General features: G+C 41.2%; 2 protein-coding genes and 1 long non-coding RNA gene across 7 annotated transcripts; 1 reads left to right on the top strand and 2 right to left on the bottom strand.

Moving 5' to 3' along the window:
- Nucleotides 1–703: 703 nt before the first annotated feature.
- ddhd2 (DDHD domain containing 2) lies at nt 704–9,888 on the bottom strand. 4 transcript variants are annotated; one of them, XM_079348937.1, is made up of 19 exons: nt 9,787–9,888; nt 9,143–9,327; nt 7,591–7,783; nt 6,874–7,067; nt 6,650–6,739; nt 6,386–6,506; nt 6,191–6,280; nt 5,953–6,094; nt 5,622–5,830; nt 5,493–5,545; nt 5,272–5,391; nt 5,058–5,153; nt 4,729–4,905; nt 4,017–4,172; nt 3,635–3,737; nt 3,372–3,533; nt 3,088–3,192; nt 1,208–1,394; nt 704–805 (listed from the first exon to the last, which is right to left on the bottom strand). In XM_079348937.1, exons 2-19 carry the CDS (start codon nt 9,263–9,265, stop codon nt 724–726), a joined length of 2,403 nt encoding a protein of 800 aa, XP_079205063.1. In that variant the 5' UTR covers nt 9,266–9,327; nt 9,787–9,888; the 3' UTR covers nt 704–723. The 4 variants fall into 4 exon arrangements, with proteins under 4 accessions (XP_079205063.1, XP_079205064.1, XP_079205065.1 ...); XM_079348938.1 differs by having other exon boundaries at nt 1,208–1,391; XM_079348939.1 differs by lacking the exon at nt 3,088–3,192.
- A 52-nt stretch (nt 9,889–9,940) lies between these two features.
- Nucleotides 9,941–24,674, top strand: LOC306826751 (clustered mitochondria protein homolog). 2 transcript variants are annotated; one of them, XM_079348264.1, is made up of 30 exons: nt 9,941–10,007; nt 10,447–10,534; nt 12,834–12,979; nt 14,470–14,579; nt 14,745–14,916; nt 16,020–16,151; nt 16,279–16,433; nt 16,527–16,681; nt 16,881–17,003; nt 17,112–17,244; nt 17,338–17,430; nt 17,511–17,677; nt 18,304–18,483; nt 18,569–19,006; nt 19,090–19,163; nt 19,237–19,341; nt 19,450–19,550; nt 19,646–19,798; nt 19,901–19,963; nt 20,052–20,284; nt 20,474–20,558; nt 20,750–20,903; nt 20,989–21,128; nt 21,439–21,519; nt 21,685–21,810; nt 21,896–22,005; nt 22,095–22,188; nt 22,718–22,843; nt 22,940–23,013; nt 23,790–24,674. In XM_079348264.1, exons 3-30 carry the CDS (start codon nt 12,931–12,933, stop codon nt 24,436–24,438), a joined length of 4,275 nt encoding a protein of 1,424 aa, XP_079204390.1. In that variant the 5' UTR covers nt 9,941–10,007; nt 10,447–10,534; nt 12,834–12,930; the 3' UTR covers nt 24,439–24,674. The 2 variants fall into 2 exon arrangements, with proteins under 2 accessions (XP_079204390.1, XP_079204391.1); XM_079348265.1 differs by lacking the exons at nt 9,941–10,007; nt 10,447–10,534 and adding an exon at nt 11,187–11,281.
- On the bottom strand, nt 10,041–10,314 carry LOC306828350. Its single transcript, XR_013779730.1, has 2 exons — nt 10,230–10,314; nt 10,041–10,090 (listed from the first exon to the last, which is right to left on the bottom strand). It is a non-coding gene; the product is annotated as an uncharacterized lncRNA (long non-coding RNA).
- Nucleotides 24,675–25,580: the final 906 nt, after the last annotated feature.

Raw genomic sequence — 25,580 nt, 5'->3', positions numbered from 1 at the left:
TTCATGTTCCTGATGAGAAAGTAAACATGTCACAGTAAATCAGATAAAATACCCTAACCACTTTTTAGATAAATGTAATATCTTGTGTTAGGCTGAGGGAAAGCTTACTTGCCTTAAAATCTATTTGATAAGACGGGCATGTCTTGTTATATACATCAATATTTATGGGATATACTTTCAAATTTAAGTCCCATACTATTTGAACTATATTCTGGTAGTCTTAAACATGTTTTTGGTTGTAAAAAGCCAAGCCCAGAGGTATAACAAGAGATTGAATGTGAAATGAGTATAATTTTTATACTTTATACAGCTTGATCTGTTTTTCTATTATTATACAAGTAATGTGTGCGTCAGTATTATAGAACTATATGTATGATATGTTGGTTACAAAAAGTGCAAAATGGAAGAAAACGACCAGGAGCACAACACTGGTTATGTGGAATTTGAAACAACTCTCAGACATCAGACCAGGCCCTGTGATGGCCGTGAAGGCGGCGCCAACAAAAGCTTTGTCTCGCAAAATACAGGATAACTGACATATCTAAACCACACAATCACCTGACTGCTGCCAAACAGCCTCCACTTTGAAACAAGGAGAAGGTGGGGCAGTAAGGCATTCTTGAATAGCATTATTGCAGCCTCTTGCTCTGTCAGCGCTTCTTATCTTATGACTTTCAAGTCACAGTCATGATGAGGAAACAAGTTGACATTTATAAAACTTCATTACTGTTGTGGCTGTTCAAAGGCCACACCTTGCTTGTCGTAGATCTCCTTCAGCAGCAGCAGAGCTGTGTCCTCAGATTCCCTGACAGACACATTGATAGACAGAAAGAGAGAACATAAGTAACTGTTGTTGAACAATCAGAATCAGAATCAGGGAGGGGGGGAGGCATGTTACAGGTAGGATGCAGGGGGAGGGGGGGGCATAAAAAACACTACTTCCACGCTATGCCTGTAGGGGGAGGCACAGATTGAACGCAGGGAAAAAACATTGCCCTTAACACAACATGTACAGTAGCAGAGTGTGTAAGGTTGGGAGGGAAGACGGTGAGTGCAGGGAGCGTGTGTCATATGTTTGTGTGTACGTGTGTGCCTGGCTGACAATAAATCAAATGTGCAAATGTTAGTAAAGAAAGAAACAATATCAATTACATAAAACGAGCATAGCTCCTGTAGGTCAACCCCACCACAGGTATGTATGACTCACCAGTAACAAAGATGAGACTGGATGGCAAACAGGTATTCATTGAAGCTCTCGATAGGTTTTTCCTGAAGTACAAAGTCGATCCTTCGTCCTCCATTCAACATCCCCACTTTAATCTCCGGCTGTTCTGTCTGCTCTGTCAAAGCTGAGGCCTCTGCCTCCTCACACACTGCTGCTGCTGCTGCTGCTGCTACTGGGACAGAATAAAAATTAATGAGTCTCTACGGTAAAACACAGACAAAAAAAAACAGCCAGCAGCAGATCGCTTAATTTTTTTTGATTAAGAACAAAAGAAAAAAGGAGAACAGGGAGACGGTGCTCTCTGCTGCAATCAGTATAAAAACCTATTCAGTTGTAGACTTGAGTGGATTTTACAGAAGTCTACCACTCATGTTTTTAAAGATTTATATTGTACATTTAGGCCTTATTTGATAAGACAGTGAAGAGAGAGGAACATTGGGGACAGAGACAGAGACAGAGAGAGGGGGGGGGGGACATGCAAGAAAGGAGCCATAGGTCGGACCTGAATCACACCACAGCCCCTGTAAATGCGGCACCACCCAACCACTAGGCCACCTTCATCTCCTTTTAGGATAAAAACGATTATCTGAGGAGCTTCTAACAAAAACAAATAGTTTTTGAACTTGTATTAGATCACTGTGAGTTCTAGAAATCCTGTGGACAAAGTTGTATTTTCTCTCTTTACTGATTTTGTGTTTGTGTGTGTGGCGTTTTTAACAATTACTGTAAATGTACCGTAACACTCTGTGTGAAGCTTTGATATGGAACATGTAGAGAAGACTTTCTGTCGCAGACTTTCACCACATCATCTGGCACCAACCCAGCAGGGATTTGAACAAATGCATTTATAGAAATAATCGACCTTCATTCAAATCTTTTGTTGGTCACATTAAAAATACTGATTTCAATCTGTTTCATAACAAACTAAGAACTCCTCACAGACAATCCACTTCTGTGTTGACGCGATATCTAAATGGAAAACCTAATAATAGTGAATTGAAATGAAATTGTTTGTGTCCTAAATAGTCTTCTAAACGTTTTGATTTTTGCATCACTATACTTGAAACAACAAACAAAGACAGTGTAGGCCATCTTTAACTGTTACTGAAAGGAAAGACAAACAAAGGATTTGTTTAATTTAATTGTACAGCCTGTTCTTACAGCAGCAGCATTACATTTGATCCATTTAATAAACTGACAGGGTAGAACCTGGGGTGCAGTTGGAAAGGACAGGACATGTACTTGCATGCCGCTTCTGTAAACGATCTGCTGACACCACAAGCTGGTTGAAGTCCAATAAAGGTATTCAGTATTGTAAAAAACAACAACAAATGCAGCCATTACTATACTTGTTCTGTTTGTTCAGTACCTAGGAGAGTGTTGCCTTGACTGGTTGTGCTGTATCTGTTTTTGATCTTGACAGTCAGTGAAACAGTTAATACATTCAACCAATCAAAACTGACAAGCGGAGAGGGAGGAAAAAGCCTGAAGGAAGAGTCAGTGAATGAACATTGTGTTGACGTTTAGATGTATAGATAGGTTAGTGCAGGTAGACGAGCAGAGGAGTAGTAAGAGCCTGCAGCGATTATGAAAGATCATAAGTTACATAACATTTCTCTTTGTGAGGATGTAAACTTTCCAAGATAAGCAATAGAAATGTTTTTTCTGAATGAAGAATGTCTTTCTTTTTCTTGTCAGATTCAGACTTGCAGAGTTACTTGAACACACATAATCTAACAACTGCTTGTAGGCTTTCACTAATAGGAATTATTGATTGGAAAGCTTTTTGAAAGCTAAAAAAAAAAAAAAAAAGTTAACAATTTTTTGTAGTTTATTTTACCCAAGTGACTCTCCTGGCTTACCTGGGATGTAATTCTTATTAGGGGCCCTGGGCCACTCCAGCATTTTAGTACAAATATCAGCACTTTTTTTCCCCATCTTAGCAGAAGCAGTGACTGCCTCTGAGGCTGAGGTTAGAGGCAGGGAGGTAAGGGTTGAGGAGGGCCACAGCAAAAACACACAGAGCAGAATAAGAGAGGGGAAGGGTGCTGCACGCACAGAGGGGTGAGAGGAGTGCCAGCACACTAGTATAGACACATTCTTATGCGTGTAAAAACAAAAAGGCAAATACAAGTGCTTTATCTACCATGTGTCTCCTGAAGATCTCTCTCCATTGTATTTTCACCTTCCTCTACTGGGGGCAGTGCAGCAACTGGTAGTCTTGCAAAGGACTGCCATGCCGTCCGCAATGATCCCAAAACATTGTTTTTCAAATCCATGCTCATACGGGTCAAGCTGTCCTTTAGTTCTAGCAGGCAAACAGAAACAGAAATGATCATTAAGCCAAACAGAAGTCGATACCGCATTAAAGTTTCATTAAAACAATGACAGGGAAACAGAAAGACTTACCCAGGTGCATCCTCTTGCGGCCTTTATGGTGAGGAATCAACATGGGCTCCAAGTCTTCCTCGGTCACAATCATGGGCTCTATCCGATAGGCCACAGGGTCATACTGCACAGCAATAAAGAGGTCGCGTTCATGATATCTCTTCTTTTTTTTTTTCTTCTCTCTCTTAAGAAATTCATAATTATGAAACTGCTGCTTGTATTTTTAATTTGTGATTTATTGCCGTGGTAACACATTTTAATATCTTCCCTGTTAAAGCATCTTTGTTTGCAAATTCAACAAAAAATTCACACTGTGGCAAAAGAAAGTGGCTTTTTTTTTGGGGGGGGGGGATTACTGGAGGTGTGTATGAATGGGCAGATACAGTTAATAGGGAGCACTCACTGGGTGGTAGATGTTGTAAAAGCTTTTACAAGTGGGGAAGGCGTAGTTTGGGTCGATGTGTTTGAGGCCACGGACAGTCAGGAACATTCCAATAGGAGAACCGAAGGCAAAAAATGTTTGAGGGTGGAAAGCCAGTTGTGGGTAATCGATGGAAACCTGCGAATGAAAGGTGGACACATATGGAGTTAAAAAATGTCAGACCTTAAACTACATTGTTGAGGAAGACACAGATAATCAGACAGACGAATTAATTAATTCCCTTGTGTGTAGGGAAAATGAAAACTATTGATGACGTGAAAAAAAAAACCAAGCAGGGAGTATGACTGCAGGTGACAAGGACATCAAGGGGGCTGACCACTCATGCAGGACCGAATGAGCACAGAGACAGAGTGTAGTGCTGTGTTGTCTGATTGGATGGGACAAAGATGGTAGCCTCTATCAGCGCACAATATCCAAATATTATTTAAACAACCACTGTAGTACAGTCCCTTGAGATCGGACTGTATGTCGGAGAAACTCCAGGCACAATTTGATAAGACAAAAGCCTGAGAGCACGGCAGCACCATGTGAGACACACCTGTCCCTTGGCTATGCCTCCATTGGTCTGTCCAGGCAAGCAATGGAGGAAAGAAGCAGGTAGGTGTTGCATCAAAGCATTTATCTACATGTTTTCCCAAGCACAAGTTAACATATGTATGTCTGTGTGCGGTACCTGTCCGATGCCCATGTCAAAGTATTCATAGTCTACAGCACTGGTGATGGACTGCGCCCTGTGGAATTGGGACTGCTGCGTCGTCAGTCCTGAGGGATGGTTACCATCAGGATCCTTCGTCTCTGGAGCTGGGACTTGCAACCCTGGTGCCAAGCGAACTGCTCCTGTCCTACAGTCCTGTTCAGAGAAAGGTCTATGTATTATTATTTGACCTACTTCTGAAAAGTAGATACTTACTGAACAATGTTAACGAGCACTTTGTGTTACGAGGGTTCCTTAGCGTAAATCAAATAAGCTTAGAATGTGGATATTTTTAGAATATTTCTAACCTCTGGAAGCCATTTCCTCTTGACATAGTTCAGGATCTTCTTACGTGGTCCAAGGGGAATTCCTATATCTTTGAGATCACTGTCTTGACAAAGAGCCTATGAGAGGAAATCCACAAGTTTGAAGCCTGCACTATGAATGAATTGTATATGTGTGTGTGTGTGTGTGTGTGTGTGTGTGTGTGTGTGTGTGTGTGTGTGTGTGTGTGTGTGTTACCAGGGATTCCAGGTCCAAGTTTTCTGCCTGTAGTGTATCCAGGTACTGCTGGAGGCCTAGTCTGGTGAGAATCTGCTCCAGTGTGGCACAGTTCAGACGAAAGGGCTCATCAGAAGGCACCTTCAGCACGATAAAGGACAGAAAAGAGAAATGACCATCTTAATATGTAGAGAAATAGGCAGCCTTTTTTATCACTAGTGTTAATGCAAATGCCACTGTACCCCGTCTGATCCTGTCCTCTGATTGGTTAGCAGGTCAAACAGGATCAATGAACCTGGGGCAGGAGACAGTTAAAAGTCAGAACTTCAAATACTATGCATTTGTTTTATGTTAGCTTGTGCATGTCATACCCAGGCTATGTCCTACGACTGAAACGGCCCCGTTGAACTCTGGGTGTCTCTGTTTAAAGAGGGTATGAAGCTTGTTAATCTCTGAGGCCACTGTGTCCACTATGGTCTGGCAGTAGGTGGGGCTGTTATAGAAAAACAGGTCCAGCAGAGTGTCGTTGGTGAAATGTCTGAGCCTGCTGATGCTGGGGAGAGTGATCCTCTGGATGTCCCTAGGAAGAGGTGAATGAGAGAGAAGTCAAGGCCGAAGGCAAGGCTGAGTTTGAACGTTCTGAGTCATTAATAACAATAATACTTTTTATTCTCCTCAGAAACAAGAACTCTTATTACTCACTCATCCACACCAGTGGCGTCCCCGTGGAGAGCGCTGTGCCAGTTGACTGGTAAGAACTCCACTCTCCCTATAACGCCTTCTTGCTGAGCCCGCTTGTAATGAGAGGCCAGGAGGGACTGGGAAGCACTTCTGAAGTCATTGACTGGAGAGGTTTAAGAAGACAAGGATGCAGTATACTGTATGCATTTACAAAATATATATATATAAAAAACATACACACACACAAAGTCACACATACCACACTGTATGATGGATCTGAAGCGCAAGTCACACGCAGGGCCGATGCCATGGACCATAAAGACAAGGTGGTCCACTTTATCTGGTTCACCTTAGAGCACAAATAAGGAACAAGAGCACTAAAGTTTCATGCTGCTACTGTTTGAAAATATATATTATTATGTTCTACATCTTACTAGTACATGCATACACATACCATCAGGTATCTCCACTGAGATGCTCTCCACTGCTCTCTTTACTGTTCGTGGCCGGGTCTGCTCTGAGGGTGAAGACACCCACTCATCCTGCAATCCTATTGGCTGATACTGCATCATAAGCTGAGACGGGATCAGGAAAATAATAGAAAAGAGGACTGTCAGAAATATACACTCAACCTCATGTTGAAACACCGTGCTGTGCCTTTGTCACATATGACGGATATGTTTTAGTTTGCGATTGACATTATAACAGCAGGCTTTACTTTGGGATTGTGAAGGATGACGGTCTCTCCAGTGGGAAACTCCAGTTTTGTCTTCCATTCGTCTAAAGTCACTGCAATCATAAAGGCCTCCTGGAGATGTAGGATTAAGTACACATATGAAAAGAGCTTAGTATTAATGTAGTAATAAGAAAAGTAATGGAAAAGTGTGGATCAGAAGTTTTAGGATTGGACAGTGTGATGGTGAGGGGTCAGAGTGGGGCTACCTCCAGTCTTTGGCTGAAGTCCTCAGGATATGGAAGGAACCTGGTGTCTTTGTCTCCTTTATAGAACCAGGTACAGCGCCGGACTTCAGTGGGAGCTTGCTCCCAGTACACGGCGTAGCGTTTCCTCTCTCTAACATGTACATCATACCGCTCTCCTTCCACAGCTATGACGACCTCCTCCTTCTTTTCATTTACTGCAAAGGAAACACACACACACAATCGTACACAAACTTAAAAAAGTAGATCTAATCTTTATCTAAGGTTTTATGAGTACGCTGTAGTGTTGGCATTGGATTTGCAATAGTTTCCCTTTTTTTCGGATTGAGGAATAGGTGCATTAGTTCATGGATAGAATACAACTTTGATCCTGGTATGTTTCTGATAGAGTCGGTCATTATCAAGTTAAAATCTTACATTAACCCATGGGACAAAATTGCATAATGACCACAGCTAGCTGTCGCTAACCTCTGCATCTATGGCCCTCCTTTGGAATGAATGGACATCTCTTTCTCAAAGAGTGTGGGCGAGAGAACTGCCATCCTGTCCCCCACTGAACTTAATCACTGCTCTTTTTTTTATTGGTTTGTATTCTTTCTCTTAGGTCTTAATAAGCCGTTTATATAAGTAGGTAATTCACTTAAGACGTAAAACAGCACATGTGCTTGATGCCAAACTTGAGCGTTTAGTTAAACTGTTGTGAATGGTCAGTGTATTTACCTGTGGTCCAGGCATTCTCCAGTTTGTCAGAGTCTTCTCTGCTGAAAGGGAGCCAGGAGGTACTTTCCTCAGCCCGTCGGCAGAAAAACCAGTGAGGCCGCACCTCTCGGTAAGGAGCCGGGACAGACTCCATGTCAAGCATCTCGAAAGAGGACGTGGAACAAGGAGAGGCCTCATCCACGACAGGCGACACCTGGAAGAAAAACAGGATGATAAGATGTTTAATCAATACTTCTTCTTCATGTCTGCAATATGGATCAGATGAGAACAAATTCCCTGCTACTACACAAATGCAACTGTTTCCCCTCTGACAAAAATCCACGGTTTAACCTGGTAAATACAGAAGTCTAAGTTCAGTTTGTGTCCCCATTTTAAGCTTGTATCTACAAACACAAGACAAAGGAAAGGACAGGAATGGATTACACTTCCTTGTTCTTTCCTCCTCTACAAGCTGTCTCTTGTCTTTGTTTCTACTGATGCAGCTTCAGCTTGTAAACAACCTTTTTTTTCTTCCTATGAATCACTTCCATGCACTGTGCACAACAACAAACGTCTACATTGTTCACAACTGACAATGTGCATTTAGAAAGCCTAAACCCTCCTTTAGAAATAACTCTTACTGATCTTGTATGTCTCTGCTATCCAACTGTTTGTTGAATGCCATGTTACACAAAAACAAATGTTCCTCCAGCAGTAAACCCTCTGGAAAATAATATAGAATACTTTGCTTTATAATTCCCACTTATCATCGACAGACAAACACACAGTAACACTAACCTCCAACAACGTGCTGCTTTTATTGTCTCTTCTGGACTTTGTAGTGTCAAAAAATGTAAAACATGTGCTCGCCTTACAGAGAGACAGTATGTGACTTTGGTCATACTCTCTCCATAAGTTCACACTATCCACACTAACCTCTTTCATTCAGTAGGTAAAAGAATGCAGCAGCTATCTCTGCATGCCTGAGGTTAAAGGAGTACAAAGTTTGTACTTTTTCATCAATAATTCAGATTTACAAGAGATAGTCAATTGTTGTTGTTTTTGTCGATCTTGTAAAACAAGTGAGCAATAAGTTTAAAATATACACGTGGATTTAAATTACATGTAATAATCACGTGAGAGGAGTAAAGTTTATTACCTGATGAAATATCTCAGTGCTGAAATATATCAGTACTTGCGTGGCCTTGAAAATGTGTAATGTTTCATCCTGATTTGTTATAGGATACATTTACTTCAGTCTGACTTCATCCACTTGCTTAAACCTTTTAGAGTTTCCCTAATCACAGATCAGCCTCGTCAAAGACTGAAAATAAACTTTACTGGCATGGAGCCAAGCCGCCCTCTGTACCTCTGCAGCTGATCAATGAGCAACAATGACAGGACTGAAAATAATCTTGAACAGAGATAACCTATAGACAGCACATCGCAAAATGAGTGTTAATGTTTCACACTTATAATCTCAGCCAGAACATCTGCAATCTCAAACCAAGATCCAACCCCTGAAAAACAACACATTTAGACCAAAACCAAAATCACGTATAGGCTCCCATACCGGATTTTCGGGGGGGTTCCCTGCAGCCAAAGTCCCACTGGGGTTGTTGAGCTGCTCTTGGTTGTTGCTGTTTGGGGGGGCGGCCTTAGAAAGACCCCCCTCTTCACCTGGACTGCATGACATCAGTTCAAGACGTGACCCCGACCCTCAGCTCGAACCGGAGGAGGGGCAGAGGGAGCCTGACACTGAAAGGAAGGCACTGTCATACAACATGCGGCGGACTGAAACAGTTGTTGAAATGTCCGTGTTAAAGCAGCTTGATTAACAGGCACTGTAATCCCATCTCTAAAGCCCGAGAGACAGATATCTCATTATGTGCTGGTCTGCGCCGCTGCACGCTATGCAAAATGTAAACACGTAATGTCAATGTCATAGCACGCTAACAGTTAATGTGTCTATCCAGTCCTTTTAAAATGTGTTTATGTATCCTACACAAAACAAGCTCATGTCAATGCTTATGTCTAGGTTTAGTAGTGTTATTGTGGAAAAGATAACAAGCACACCCCACAACCCAATGGTCGGTTAGTCCAGCTTCTTTATGCTAACAGCTAAGTATGAACACTTGCAGAGACATTACTGACACACTTTGTTTTCACAACCTGTTAAATGTTAAAGAAACCGACAGTGTGTTTGCCTTTACTCACCGACAGCTTCACATAACGTTATACCTAAAGTTCATACAGGTTAATACTGGTTAGCTTGGCTTGTAAAGGACAGCCTCCTGTCAAATACCAGCTGTGTTTAGTCTTCTTCTTTTGGATTGTCAGTCTGGACTCTAGACCTAGCTTTGGCGCATTACTGCCCCCTACAGTCTGAAGGCACTCATTATTTAGTCCTATTTCTGGAGGTAACAGGGTTTGTTAGTGTAGCATCCAGTCAATATAAAGAAGGCCAGAACTGGTGATAAATGCCTTTAATGTCCGTCGGTGTCATTCATCAACGTAAGAGCTGAGCAAAAAACAAACAATAATTACAAACGTTTTTTAACTGAGCAGCTCATTAATTTCCTTCCTTAACTTTACAGAACGTCATACATTTGTAATAAACATTTACATAACTGAAATATTCTTTATGTAATTGTACCAACCTTGTTCCCCAATTGACTGATGCCAAAACACTGTTTTCCTTAATGTTTCTGTACTGTTTAACTTCTTACCCTCCATCAACGTCTTTTTACTGGCGTTTGTTGCCATAGCTACCGTTGTACCGCACTTCCGGTTAAAGGAAGCCTTCAAAATAAAAGCCCCAAAACTCCACCATAGACGAAAACTAAAATAAGTCAAATTATTGGCCTTTACAGTTAGCATAAACAAAGGGAGGAGAAAAAACCTGAAGACAATATAATGTAGGCCTATGGATAAAAAAAAATCTTTCTTGGCTTTCATCTCCATGGTGATTAACTGAAGTTTCTCCCAGGTCCATGAGGTCTCTGTAAATGTTTTCTGTCCTTGCTTTAAGTAGAGACTGCTCTTAAGGAAGACATGCTCGACTGTCTCTGTCCACAAGGTCTAATCTAATCTCACCCCAGCATCTTAACCTGTTCCTTTCTTTCCTCCATGCAGGTTTTAGGAGCACAATGTGTGACCCAGGGGTTTAATATCTTTCTGCCTTTTTCTTCCCTGCCCTGCGCGTTATGCTATGATTTGGAAATTCCTAACTGGATTATTAAAAATATTCCCATTATGCCAAGGGCAAGAGTTTTTTCCACATGCTTTTTTTCATCTGCTGCTTCATTCCCCTAAATTTCTATGAGCTGTTACCCAATTGAAAAAGCTGCATCCCAAATGATGAAGTCTACATTTTGTGAACATAACTTCTGTCATTGTGTCTGGTTTGGCCTTGGTTTTATTGTTAGTAGTGCTGCAAGTAGTTGCTACAGATTACACTTTGTTACTTTGTAAGTGTCAGTAGGCCTATAGACGTGCATGGTGTTTTCCCACACTTCTTCTGATGCTCCATCCTGGCTCTATTTTACCAGATATCCTGCTTTTTGGCCTTCATATTAATGTCAAAGTCAGTCAGTTTATGTCAAGCTCAGGCCAAAGTCACTAATGAGTGGGAGGCCAGCAGACAGTTGGCCCCACTTTTCTTTCAAAAATAACAACCTCATCTGCTCTTTGCCTCATGGAGTTAATAAAGGTAAGCTTTTTTTTATTTTCCCTGTTTGTTCAGAGTGTTGGAGTGTTGGAAAGTGCTCTTACTTTGACAGAATCATAAAACACGGGACGTAATGGGAAACTGACCATTGTGCCAATGGGTGGTATACACGTGAGGTTTGCCTTTATGTATGAGTGCCGTGAGAGGTGTGGGAAAGACGAATCATCCAAGCAAAAATCAAGCCAAATCAAGTAGCACATTTACAACAGCTTCAGCTGACCAAAAGCACTTAACATGCACACAACTACTATAAATAGTTTGGGACTCAAATTATCAAGAGGGTAAGAAACAGCCATTTTAATAAATACAAATCATCAAAAGGGTAAGAAACAATCATTCTTATAAGTAACGTAGGTCATGGACTTGGACCCATAGGATAGGACGAGTCTGGGACTCGTAAGGAACGGGTCAGGGACCCACGTCGATAACCGAAACTTACGAGGATCACTTGAAGGCTACATGAAACATCACAAGGACACCGCCCCCTGACGTCACGAAATTGTTTACACTTCGCAACTGCTTCAAAAATGTAAAAAAAATAGGAAGGGGGAATCATTTTACTTAAAAGAAAATAAACGACAGTGACTGCTGCTTATTAGGTTGCACATAGATTAATTCAATAAATGCAAACGGGATATATGTTTAGTGTAGACATGTTGTTTGTCTTCGCACAAATAATATGATGCTTAATAAGAAGTCATTGTGTATTTCCCCACTGAATTCCTCTCCCACCAGGTCTAGCAGTTGCAGGACGGCTTGATTTTCCTGTCTTTCTGCTCAGGTAGCTACTGGTGAGGGCTAAGAGACTGCAGCAGATGAAAATCAAATTAGTATCATACTGTATTCAGGCAACAACCAAAGAAGAAGCCTGCTCAGCTTAACCCTGAAGTCCAATGTTTGATCTGAACTGAAATATGCACACAGGTATTTGTAAAATGTGCATGTATAGGTGTGGGGCTCTCAACTATGAATGATCAACCACACCCATTGGTGGCAGGTGAACTGTCTCACCATTGTTTTAATTTTAACTGACTTAATTTTCATGAGTCAACACAGGATGCAACAGAGGACTCCCTTTGGAGAAAAGGTATACATGTGTTAACAAAGTAGTTAACAGCTAATGTTGTCAACACAAACAAATGCATAGTCATTATAAATGAATTTTAACATTTGTAAACTTAAATACTTTTTGTCAAAAAAACAATGTGGAGTTCCCACCTCTCCTTCAGGGCTTATTACAGGAGGGAGGAGTCGGTTAAGAGAGGGGAGGAAGAGTGAGTTGAGCTACAATTCATGGACACACCCAGTCCAACAAAGTGTGAGAGACATGCAGAGTAATAAGCCTGTATGGAGCAATAAGAGGGTGTGGCCTTTCTTACTTGGGGAGAACAGATAAGCTAAGTTTTCCCTGTAAAAGGGGACAGGAGTCACAATCCTGAACAGACAGCCGTTTTTACTTTCACTCTGCTGGGCTCTGAAACAATCCAGCTGCACATTTCCTAACCCTCTCTCCCTCTCTGCTGCATACTTTCAGCACTTTGAAGCTAGACTTTAAAGGGGAAGCAACTACCAGCACAAAGAAGTGAACAAATACAAGAAGACAGCTGAAGAAAAAACTTAAATTCACAGCCATGAAGGACAAAGTGAGGAAGGGAGGAGGAAGAAATCAAGCCAAGGCTGGTAAGAAATTCCTGCAATGTGTTTTTTGTTCTTCTCCGCTCCACTCTCTGTTCCTCTTCCTTCTTTTTACGTGTGGTGCCTCCCTCACCAGAGAATGGGAGTAGTGTGGGAGATTTAGCACCGCTCTGCTGCTCTAAACATGGCTGGTGCTTTTCTCTGCTTTCAGAAACTTTTCAACATTTGGAGAATCTCTTATTTCAACTTTTATGGTAGAATTACGCAAACAAAACCTGATGGTCACCCAAACATCACTGGAAAATATAAATATATAAAGACATACTGTTTCATGATAATCCTTTGAACTAAATCTTTAAAATCTCTGTGCTGTGCTCTCTCATTCAAAATGAAAACCTATTTTAAAGTTTAACCCCCCCCCCTTGTTTCCACTTACTTATGATTGCATCTCCACTGTCTCAAGTATGCGTCTTAACCTCTTTAACCTTTGACACTCGCCCTCAACATGACAGAATGATTGAATTAAGGCAGAGTGTGTGTTTACTCTGCAGTGTGTACACAACCCCCAAAAAACATTTGCATCCATGGGCGCAGTGTTGAGATTGGTAGGTTATGTCTCTTATGTGAGGAGCTTATATTGAGTTATTTTTTGTACTATTTGATTCAGAGAAGCAATTCTCTGCCAAACCAGAGCCAAGATTAACTTGTCATGGCTAAAAAAACAGCATAGTTTTCTGTAGTAGTAAGGAAGCAGCTTCAATAGAAAGCAGGCTGATAGCTCCAAGAGACTAAAGGAGAGGAGGGACCTACATCCAGCCAATCATGAACAGAGAAGCTACTTTTGGGTGGTTTCCAGTTGCAAAGTAGTGCCAGATTTACAACATGAACTGATGGTTCAATGTACAATTGAGTACAGTGAGAGCAAGGTGATTTTCCTGCTTTGCTCTGTGTCAAAAGTGTTGTATATACAGTATGTGTATTCATCCATGCATGCAGGTGTGCTCTGCTGCCACACTGTAGGTTCGTTAATTGAAGTGTTTGACTCTTCTGCTGTCTGCACATGCCAGGGCTGGGTGTGGTTGTCCCTTCACCCTGAGATGACATGGAGGCCAGCAGGCAAATTCAACAGGTTTAGTCACACTACAGATTGAGGAACATGCTGGGTCCTGCTCTCCCTCTGGTTGTGAGAAAGCAGACACACCCCAATTTTCTCTTTCTGTGACAAATTCCCTGTAACTCTTGGCCTTCAGGCAAGCACACACTCACTCTCACTCTTCAGCGCAGCTCAGCATAATTTTACTTTACAAAGGACAGAGCAATCTGAATCATAGAAGTCTAAACTGTAATCCATTCATTCATTCTTTCACCCAATGATTCATACAGCAACACAAGTCTTTTCAAAGTCGTGAGCTGGAAATATTCCCAGAACATAATGAGCAGAGAGTAGGAAACAGCCGAAACTACAACCTTGTCGGTTGCAGAGCTTTGTGATTATCCTGAGTCAGTTTCGTTTCTCTGACTTTTCCTTCAAACAGACGCAATCACTCAGACAGGGGAAAAAGAGGCCCTGGGTATGAAGCAGGAGGAGGACACATCGTTTTCTGTGAAGATCCAAGGAGCAGGACTGGAGTCTTTTGAGCTGCAGGTACTAAAAGATGATTGTTTTCTTCACTCTACTGTTAATATAAAGCATTCACAGATCAAAGAAACAGGTTGTGTTAGTGAGACAACAAAAAAACTGTGATTCATTATCCTAAATAGTTTGTTGGTTTATGTTGTAATTGTTGGCATGTCCTGCTGTGTTTCGTAGGTCCATGGATTCTGGCTTGTTCAAGATGTAGTGATGACTCTCCTTTTGAGGGATGAGGTGTGTCCACGCACCAACCTGTCCCTGGCTCTTACTGGCACGACTCTGGACCCCCTCACAGAACTACAGAGCATCAAGGGGCTCAAACCAGGAACTGTCCTTCGCCTCGTGGAAGGTATCTGAACAGTTTCCTCTCATTGGTTCTGATTTATTTCAAGTCTGCATTTGTAGGATGTCTTTGTTGTGTAATTTAATATTCATGATATGTGATTTTTTTTTATTTTGTTGTAGTTCATGTAGATATTCTTTCAACATAGTTCTTAGATATGTATCTAAGCTTTTCAGCAATAACTTGGTGTGTAATGCAGCTTACACTTCATTGAATGTTTTTATAGCCTTTAAAGAAAAAATGTTTAAAGTTCATTTTCTTATCATTCATAGTATGATAGCTGAATATAGAACTTGAATATCAGCTTAAGAAGATAGAAGATTGTTTGCTGTGATCTCTAAAACTCAAAATACTTATTTCATGACGAAACAAGACCATTAATAAAAAGGTGCACTGTTTGAGTTGTAGCCAGGCTTGTCTTTTCATATATTGAGAGATCTGAATGTTTTTTACAACGTTTATAAAGTTCCAATGCTATCAGTGTAAGCTTGATTAACGTAGGTGAATTGTGATGCATTGATTTGAATTGTCCATTGTGACACCATGTTCGTATGTTGTAATAGCTCTCCCGATCTCACATAAACATTTAAAGTTGTGATAGGTTTGTTTAGATAACAGGACGACGTTTGCTTGTTGTCGTAACATATTGAAATAATTAACATGGAAAACAATTGCTGGCATGATGATAGTTCTCAGCTTCTGTTAAGATTAATCCAGTCTGTGCGATAGCATCACACTCGTAACGCTTTCCCTTTCACACACACTTAAGTTTCTCTCAGCTCAATGTAAATAGCTGAGTCAACTTTTCTGCAGAGGGTTATAGTTTCTAACATTACAGCTGTGTGCCAACCAATTAGTCTGCCTCTTATCCGCTGGCTGTTAAAATACTTAAACAAACGATGCTGCAGCCAAAATTTGACACATAAATTGTTTATAAATACTTGGGATGCTATAAAGACTTAAAATATAAACCTTAATTAGCCTAACACAAACTTGTCTGCTCTATGAAATAATGAGATCCTTGAAAATATTTGTCCCTTGTTTTTTGGCAGTTTGTCAGTTCCAGAGGTCAGTGTAACATTTATAATCATGCTGATGTGTCTTTCCAGACTCATACACTTCCTGCTCGGCCACGCTCCATCTGGCTCGTGTGCTGGAGCTGCTGAGAGCGTCAGGACCTCAAGATGCACTGAGAGAAGGACGTTCACCAAGTGTGCTGGAGACACTCACACAAACACCAGGTATACACACGCACGCACGCACACACACACACACACACACACACACACACACACACACTTTTCATTACAAAAATATGCAAACGAAAGGTCAAGCTCACCCTAAAACCTTCCTCTGTTTCTGCAACAGACTCTAGCTTACCAAATGCAAAGAGCCTAAAACGATCTCTAAGCAACACAAAAACAGAAACATCCACTCAGGACGGAGCTCCTCCTGAGTACCTCCTCCCAGGTTCCTCAGAGAGACCTCTGATGGCTCTGCTGCCACATAGCTCCCAACCAGAGGTATGTCGCACCCCAGGAGTCTTCTTCCACACTGGGCCATTGTGATTCGCGCACACACACTGACTCCCTCTGGCTTTAAATGTGTCCCACCAGGCTCCCTGCTACATCAAAGACTTGTCTTTGAGCTGCTGGAATCCACCTCCTGGACACAGGAAGCTGCAGGGAGACTTCCTGTACATCACTTTGTTAACCTTAGAAGGTCGTCGGTGTGACATCACATCCTGCCCAAAAGGTTTTTTTCTCAACAGGTAAAAAAACAACAACTTTCATAATACTTAATATTTTCTCAATCTGTTTTAATGTCTTAATCTTTATATTTTCTTTGTACCCCATTGTGTTATTTCCCTTTTTTCCCCAGACTGCTTTGCTTGTGTCAATGAAGATATGAATAATAATCTTTATAAATGTTTCTGTGTGATAATGAATTCTTCTCACTTTATATCTCAGGTCAACAGAAGAAGTGTTTGATCCTCGACCTGTACAATCGGCCCCAATTTGTCACTGTTTCACTGATCTGCTCTGTCAAATAAGCTCCGCCTTCAAACAAGCATTTACAGCACACAAAAATAGGTAACTATAACCTATGCAAAATGTGACATATCTTTACATATTAAGGAAGCAGTGGGACACAGTGAGGTGTGCATATAAATATCAAGTTGTTTGTCTTCTTTTTTTTAGGCCCCAGTTACCTCCAGCAGAAGTGTTGCCTACTCCTTACCACACACTGAGCTGGCTGGGGCCTCCCTGTGCCTCCCGCACTCACAAAAACTCATTCAGCAGACTGGGACTGGATGATCAGTTAGCTAAACAGGTTATTTGTTACACATAACAATATATTTTTTTTTATTCTTTAGCGATTTACTTTGTGTTGGCAGTAAATGTGTAATAATGTGTTATTTTTTAGGCTCCGGATTGGAATGAGGAGTTGCAAGCAGCGCGAGATCTTCCAATGCGAAGTCTGGAGGAGCGACTGCAGAGAGACAAGGCTATGCTCCAAGTAAACAAGGATTTGTGTCTTTAAAAAAAAAAAAAGTTTCTTCTCTCTTGTCCTCACACCTGTTGTACCTGTTTCCTCAGGTAAACAGTGCATTTGTCAAGGCCGTGTCACAGGGGGCTGAGGCTGTTGTCGACAGCTATGTGGAACCTGTGAATGGAAACACTGAGGACCCGGCTTTCCTGTGGGGGGGTCTGTTCATAAACCAGGGGACAGCAAATGCAATGTTTGGTGGAGAGAGGGGTCGCAGGTGAGAGCACAACACAGGTGTGACAGATAAGAACATTATGAAATAGTTTCTGTTTCACTTTCAAGAATGGCATTGTTTTGGCACATCTATATACAATATAATACATGGCTATAAGATAAGATAAGACTGGTTAAGAGTTGATACGATATTGTATTATACAGTGTGGTACAATGCGATGATATGATATGCAATACGATGATATGATTCAGTAACAGTATAGTATTAAATAATTTAAAGGCAAGTTATCCAGAACTTTACCAAGAGTAATAATTTGACTGAGCAACTTTAACTTGTGATAATAATATAATAATATTTATAATTTTATTTGACTAGGAGGATCTATTGTTGACTCATGTAATGAAGTTGTGCACCACTGGCGATATGACATGGTATTATGGTGTGGTAGATGCAACATGATATAGTGCAATACGATACTATATAAAATATTACATTCAGTGAGAGTTGATATGATAAGACACATTGTGATACAATATAAATTGCTATAATAACATATGGTATTATGAGGTATGATGCAATAAGATAGGATACAGTATGATAGGACACAATATAATTTGATGAGATACAGTATTGAACGCATGATGATAAAAAGCCTTTATCATGTGCAGGGCTGCTCAGAGACTGGAGCTTCGAGGAGTCCAGGCCTACAGTGACATAGAGGGTCTGCAGGGTCTACACACTCTGCCTACTGCGGTCATAGACTACAGAGGCGTGCGTCTGACTGCTCAGGGTTTGGCTCCTGGTTTGCAAAGTAATGACCCAGAGAAGGAAACTACTCCAGCCTCAAGGTACACCTTATGGAAACGATGTATACCAGTAAACTGTGGTTTTATTGTCACGCTGTTTGATTGTCTTCCTTCATGTTCTCTTTAGAGGCTTGCTGTACGGTGTAAATGCGGGACCCCAGGAGTCCCCCAAGCGCAGACGACTTTTAGAGCACCTGGCTCAAGCTTCAAAATCTCTTTCAATCCAGAGACACACGATTGTGTCCCCAAACAACTACCTGGTACCACTGTTCACCTCAGTGGATGCCCAAGGTCTGCTGGGGGCTGATGAGAGGTTCTACATACTGGATGTGTTCAGGACCTTTCCAGCTGACACCAACTTCTGTCCTGAGGCAGAGACAGACAGTCAGACAGCCATAGGAGAAGAGGAGAGTAAAGAAAGCCATGAAGAGAACGAGGAGAAGAGGAATTGTGTCAAAGAGGGTTGGCCTGAGAGTTATCAGTCAGACTTTGGGCTTCCAAAGAGCTTTCCTCACTCACTCTGCAGACTGAGGCCAGAACTGGTGCAACTCTTTATCCAGCACAAGTGAGTTTGACATGAGATTAAACATCTTAAAACTTTGACTTTTGTCACAAGTTTAAATTCTGTTTTCTTTTTTCTCCTTTTAGATATTGCCAGTTCACACAGCGGGTAAGAGAGATCCTGGAGGAAAACGGAGGGTTTGAAGAATGTGCAACAGCTGGTAAGAAGAGTTTCAAAAGATCTAGATTAAGGCGTACGCAGGTCATGCCTAACTAATGTTTTCATACTTTCAGGTGACTCTCGATCCACTGATGCAGTACGAGCTGCATGTAAAGAAGTGGGCTCTGTTAGCAACATCATCTTTGAGATGCGCCTCAACCCAGACATCTTCTCTCCAGGTACCAAGAGAAACTACACATACACACACAAACACACACACTGACAGGTAAACAAAAGGCACTAGCGGTAAAAAACAAACAAACCTGGTTCTTGTGTTTTGTGTTCAGGGGTTTCCTTCCCTCCTGCTGAAAACATGTCGACAAAGCTGCAGGAGAGGTTGCTGAGAGAAGCTGCAGTTTTCATCATCACACATCAGATACCTGCATTTGTAAGAGGATCTAATATTTGTATACTATAATAAGCACATGCCTTACTGCAAACATGAAACAAAATCAACATATGTACATGTGTGTGTGCTTGCAGGTTGAGCAATGCCTACAAAACAATGAGGCACCAATGGATGGGACTTCTCTAAAACGGGTCCTCCATGAGAGAGGCATCAATCTGCGCTATCTCGGTCATGTGGTCAAGGCCATCAGTCAGTCAGAACACAAGGACCGCCTGAGGCATATACTGGTGTGTTTGATTTATAACATTGTAGATGTTTAAAGTACTCCAAATGAGCAGTTAACCCTCCTATATGTGCTTTATTAACATCCCTCATTCTGTCTCAAACAGAGATTGGTCATTGGGGAAATGTTCATCCGCTCAACAAGACGAGTGTTCAACAATTTCCTCCAGGTAGTTTTTAGTAATGAAACAAGCTGCAGGTGTGATTCTTTGCATTTTTTAAAGAATGAGCTATCAGCCTCTGGTTATGTCTCAGCAGGGTATAGATGTGCCAAGTGTGTCTGCAGCTGTCAGTCACTTCCTCTGCTGCCTATTGGTCTCCCACTTCACTCCCACTTCTGTGGGGGAAGAGACCAAAAAGAAGTCGAGGCGGCGTGGCAGAGGGGCCGGGGCCTCAGAGAGTATGCCCTGGAGCATGCTCACTGGAGCTGAGCTGTGGAACCTGGTCTGCCAGGACACTGAGGAAACATACAGCTTATGTGACAGCCTCGGGTGAGAACACACACTGTTTGTTCTTACTTCATGTCTGTCAGTTTGTTAGCTTTTGACATCATTTTCTGTATAAAAGGAGGTGACTCTGACCTCTAGGTCACTGCTCTTAACTTTCTTGAAACAGCAGGAGCCATGTCAATGATTTTTCTAGAACTTTTTAATGTAGTAGTTTTTTCGTTCCTGTTACAGCTCTGGTCCAAACCACCTGGTGGAGCACTACGGCCTGCAGAAGATCTCTTTGCTCAGAGAATTCTGTTTGAAAACTGGATTACAGGTAAAAACATCGGAATTATGTAATCAACCTGTTATCAGTCTTTTAAATAAAGACTGGAAAAACCTGTGTACTTGTAATGTTTTGACATGAACTCAGCTATGATGTCAAATTATGCTGTGAATACTAAACTAAAATAAACTCAAATATACTGCAAAACAACAAGACGTTTGATCATTTTCATTCTGCACCAGGTGAGACTGAGAGACTACTTCTTTGACAGCCAAAATAAAGCTCCCATTGGTCCGGATGATGTCCTCAACATCTTCCCTCTCGTCAAACACATTCACATGCCAACTGCTGATGCTTCAAAAGCATACCGTGCTGCACTGACCTTCCTCGAGAAAGGTGGATGAAAATAAATCTACTGTTAAGAATGTCTCATAGGAGGTATGAACAGATGATTTAACTATTACATGTTTCCTCTCTGTAGGTCTGCTGGCTCAGGCCCATGAGCACCTGAAAAATGCAGCATACCTGTTTGAAAGGGTGTGTGATAACCTACACCCTGAGGCCTGTTTCTGCCACACCATTATGGCAAAAGTGGCCTATATGCAAGGAAAGCCAGCAGAGGTAGGAAGTCTGCTCCACAACTTTATACAGTTACATTTAACAATGAGAAAAGTTCTTCACACGTATACCATTTGAAAAAAGCATGTCGAGGTCAATAAAAGACAAAGAAGCAGACTGTCTGAACTGCTCAAACTAAGTGATACGAAGGCGTTCTTTGATGGTTACATTTAAATTTAAACATCCCTGAACTGAAGAATGATTTTTGAATCAAGAACATTTACCGTATGTGTAATAAAGATTTTAAGTGATGGAAGGTTAAATACGCATTGCTGTGGCCACTATTCTTACTGTGACTTTATACGATCTTAAGGCTCGCAGTGTTCAGCTGACAGCGGTGATCATCAGTGAGAGAGTGCTTGGTTTTGACCATCCGAACACCATCCAGCAATATGTGAGTATAATAGCAATACTGATTTGTTGAACCAATTGCATGAGTAGTCTGGAGGTACAGAAAATCCTGGTGATCATGAAAACATATGTCAATGTATGCACTGTTGTTAAGTAGGTCATGTGTGCAAAATGTCATTTTTGTGGAAAATATTTTTTCCACATGTAGGCACTCTTGGGTGTGTACATGTTTGCTGGAGGGGAAACCAGTCTGGCCCAGAAGTGTCTCCTCAGAGCCCGCCTGCTGATGCTAACAGTCCACGGAGAGGACCATCCATACATTGCAACACTGGATGTAGGTTACAACACACACAAATGTAGTTACAAAGATTATAATTACTTTATCTTGAAAATGCTCATCTCCTTGTGTTTTCCTGCAGTGCTGTCTTGGTTTGGTGCTGACTGGAGATCAGTGTGGAAAGTACTTAAAGAACGCCCTGAGACTCAACACTTCCTTCTTTGGCCCGACCAATCTGCACACTGCCCTCAGGTAAAGGGCCATTTAGAGCATGTAAAAATATTTGCTTTTATTTTTTCCAACATCTTAACCATTTCAATCCCTGCTTCCTGTCTGTGCAGTCACCACCTCCTGGCCCAGAGGATGTGCAGTAAGGGAGACTACAGAAGTGCAATGATGCACGAGAAAGAGGCCCTCACTGCTTTCACCTCATTGGTTAGTGTACAGTATATGTGTGATCGAGAGGGATATGTGTGAATGGTTTATTTATTTTATTCTTTTTGTGTCATTGGGGGCGGCAGTAGCTCAGTCTGTAGGGACTTGGGTTGGGAACCGGAGGGTCGCCGGTTCAAGTCCCGGCACGGACCAAGTCCGGAAATTGGTCTGGTAGCTGGAGAGGTGCCAGTCCACTTCCTGAGCACTGCCGAGGTGCCCTTGAGCAAGGCACCGAACCCCAACAACCGCTCTGGGGCGCCCTTTGTGGGCAGCCCCCTCACTCTGAGACCTCTCCATTAAATGCAGAGTGAAAACCGAATTTCCCCTCGTGGGATTAATAAAGTATATGAAAAAAAAAATAATAATAATAATTAAAAATGTCAATCAGACAGGCTGGACAAGGCAGATGTGTCTCCAAATTCTTTTGGATTCCAATAAGCCTCTACAAAATTAGCATATATTCTTCCTGGAGTAAACTGAACTCTGTGGTTGTCCTTGCATCTCATCTCACGGTTATTTCCTCTCTCAGTTAGGAGAGGAGCACTCTCAGACGAGCTGCAGCAAAGAGTTTCTCTGCACCATAACCAAGCAGGCAGTGAAGGTGGAGCGCTCTCTCAGACAAGCTGGAGCCGACTGCACAGAGCAAACAGTGGAGGTATGCTCGGGAAGTCATGAATTCTTTGATAACATTAAAAACTCCCAGAAAGAAGAAGAGAACTGTTTTTTTAATGTCTCTGTTCTCTGTTTCAAGTGTATAAGTCCCTCATCGGACACGGTGCTGGAACAGATGGTTCTGGTGATGGGGATTAGGAGGATCGCAAAAAGGTAAATACAATGATGGTTATCTTTTTAAAACTTGTTAAGGCACTATGTTTATCACAAGAGAGAGATGTGTGTATTTCTGAGTTTACACCAATTTTAAAAATGTATGTAATCAGTAGTCCAGTTAGTGATCACATCTTGTAATCCATAACACAAACAAATATACTCGATGAGGAATTCCTTTCATTGTTTTTTTAAAGAATTGGGACAAAGATCTTATTCATACGTTTTGCTTTTGAAAAAATTGAATACTGTCTGTTGAAGAGTAGCATTCATTTACATGTTTTTTAAAATTACGTCACAGTTATGTCTTGTTACCGATAAGCCATTATTTTTAAGACTGAAATTAGAATAATCAACCAACATTTATATATCTAGCTCTAAATGTAACATTACAAACAAAACAAAAGCCTTTTGTTTTTTTTACACTGCATTTCATAAATGTTTCGGTCTTGCCTAAATGACAAACTATTACAAGGCAAAAAGTAAAAACAAGCAAAAACAAAATATAGTATTTCTGTATTAAAGGTATGCTAGTATTTTTGTATTACAGTATTTCCATGTACTTTTACAATGACAATAAAGATATATTTTAAACCACTTCATACTATTAAAGCTTCTTTGGAACACTACTTTGTATTGCTGTAACACAAATTTTTTTTTTTTTTAATTTTTTTAAAGCTGATAACTTAAAAAGGGGACAGGAAAATCTATTTTGAAGACAATTTACATTTAAATGAATGTTCTAATCAATAAATCTCCAATCTCTATTTTTATAGTGACAGGCTCACAGAGTACAGAAAGAAACATCAGGAGTTAAAGGCAGCAGTTGTAAAAGAGCTGGGGTTGAACCTGGGATCTAAGCAGTTATTCGACTTGGAGACGATGAACTTGGCAGAGACTGGCTCAGACCAAGAAACAGGAAATGGGAAGGAAGCTGAGAAAGGAGGAAGCCTGTCTGGAGAGAATGCCAGCGAGAGCCAAGAGGAGCAGAAAGAGGAGGAAACTTCAGCAGAGAGTGCTGACATAGTTTCAGTTAATGGTCATGTGGTTAAGCCCACTGAACAAAACCAGCAGGCAGATGTTCACGGAGGAGACGGTAATGGAGCTTCTTCAGGTGCTGATGTCACGAAGGTGAATGGAGAGTCAAAGTTGGAAGCCTCAGGAGCGAAAATTGATGGAGGGAACAGCAGCACAGCCAATGGGGACATCAAATCCGAAGCAACAGGTAGTGAGATAAAACCAGAGGTAAATGGTGAAATAAATGGAGCTCTCAATGTTCCCCTCCGCCCGTCAGCCCTTAAGAGTGAAGGAACCTGGGCTGATATTGTCTCTAAAGCTCCTGTATCCAATGGAAAAGCAGACAAAGACAAATCAGTCAATGGAACCACAGAGGGTGTCACTGCTAATGGAGCAGCAGAGGAGTGAAAACCTCCTCAGACAGGAAGAAAGTGTTGTAGTTGAGGTTTTAAAAGTCACTGCTGTAAGATTAAACTCTCCCAGGTTCTGAGACGTGATTTGGTAAAATGATCATGAAGAAACGCAAAAATTGACAGTCTTATGATTAGTATTCATTTTTCTTGGAAATGTTTTGACTGATACTGGGAGAGGGCTGTACTGTTGAGTTTTTTTTTCTACAATAAACTCTTTACTATGGTTTGCAAGTGATTGTGTTTTTTTTTTTTTTGGTGCATACACAGCAGCAGCCATGCTTATAAAAAAGATTGATCGCTTTACAAAGAAGAGTGTTAATTCAATGTTACAGCAACTGACATGAATAGCACATAAAATACTTTGGTACCAAACATTTTTTGTGGCATTACATGTATATGTTGGGAAATTGATTAATCAAGTTGTTTAAAGTCTCTCTTGATAAAATCATGATTAATGAAATGTACATCTTTTAAGTCGCTGCTATGGTGGCCTTGAAGGTAAAAACATTTTTTGAATGAAAATAAGAAATATCTCATAAATGCTGAAATATTTAGGAAAACACCACAAACGTTTCACAGGACGGAAAATGCTAAAACAGAGAACCTTTCACAAAAAACATAAAGGAGGTTCAGGCCCCAGACTGCAGTGACAGGAGAAGTTCCCAAAAGTTAAATTGGAGTTTCAGAGCTTTGAACTCGTAGGTATTGGTGGGTGGGTGGATGAAGAGAATTGTCCAATATGTTATTTCAGAATTTAATACGAATTTACTTGACTAACTTCTCTTATGCTTCCCTTTCTTAATACTTTCTCCATCATCTCTCCTCCTGCTGTACCCCGTCAGCTGTGTACAGTGAAGGAGTGGTTGAGCAAGTGAGATAGAGAAAGGGAGCGGAAAAGGCAGGGAAGATGTCCATGTGTCAACATGCCTTTATTTTGCAATAGGCTCTGTGCAGAACTGCATACAGCAGCCCTCTGAAGAAGACTGCCTATAACTTCACCTATGCTTTGATCCACCCTGCATAAAATAATACATGAGCTATTCTCATAAGGATTACTTAAGATGATGAACTGCAGTGTCTAACTTTCACACCTTGCATTTCTGATGGGATTTGGCTTTGTGAAAGAACAAACACTTG

Source organism: Symphodus melops, assembly GCF_947650265.1.
Source record: "Symphodus melops genome assembly, chromosome: 1".
NCBI lineage: Eukaryota > Metazoa > Chordata > Actinopteri > Labriformes > Labridae > Symphodus > Symphodus melops.
The sequence above is the reverse complement of the archived record's forward strand: the minus strand, read 5'-3'. Positions and strand labels throughout refer to the sequence as shown.

Excerpts from the sequence above, each read along its gene's own strand:
- ddhd2 (XM_079348937.1), bottom strand. The coding sequence starts at position 9,265 with ATGTCATGCAGTCCAGGTGAAGAGGGGGGTCTTTCTAAGGCCGCCCCC. Across the intron at positions 7,784-9,142 it reads GGAACCCCCCCGAAAATCCG|GTGTCGCCTGTCGTGGATGA; the intron begins GTATGGGAGCCT and ends TTTTTCTTCCAG. Across the intron at positions 5,154-5,271 it reads ACTTGGACCTGGAATCCCTG|GCTCTTTGTCAAGACAGTGA; the intron begins GTAACACACACA and ends TTCCTCTCATAG.
- LOC306826751 (XM_079348264.1), top strand. The coding sequence starts at position 12,931 with ATGAAGGACAAAGTGAGGAAGGGAGGAGGAAGAAATCAAGCCAAGGCT. Across the intron at positions 12,980-14,469 it reads AAGAAATCAAGCCAAGGCTG|ACGCAATCACTCAGACAGGG; the intron begins GTAAGAAATTCC and ends TCCTTCAAACAG. Across the intron at positions 19,551-19,645 it reads CACATCAGATACCTGCATTT|GTTGAGCAATGCCTACAAAA; the intron begins GTAAGAGGATCT and ends GTGTGCTTGCAG.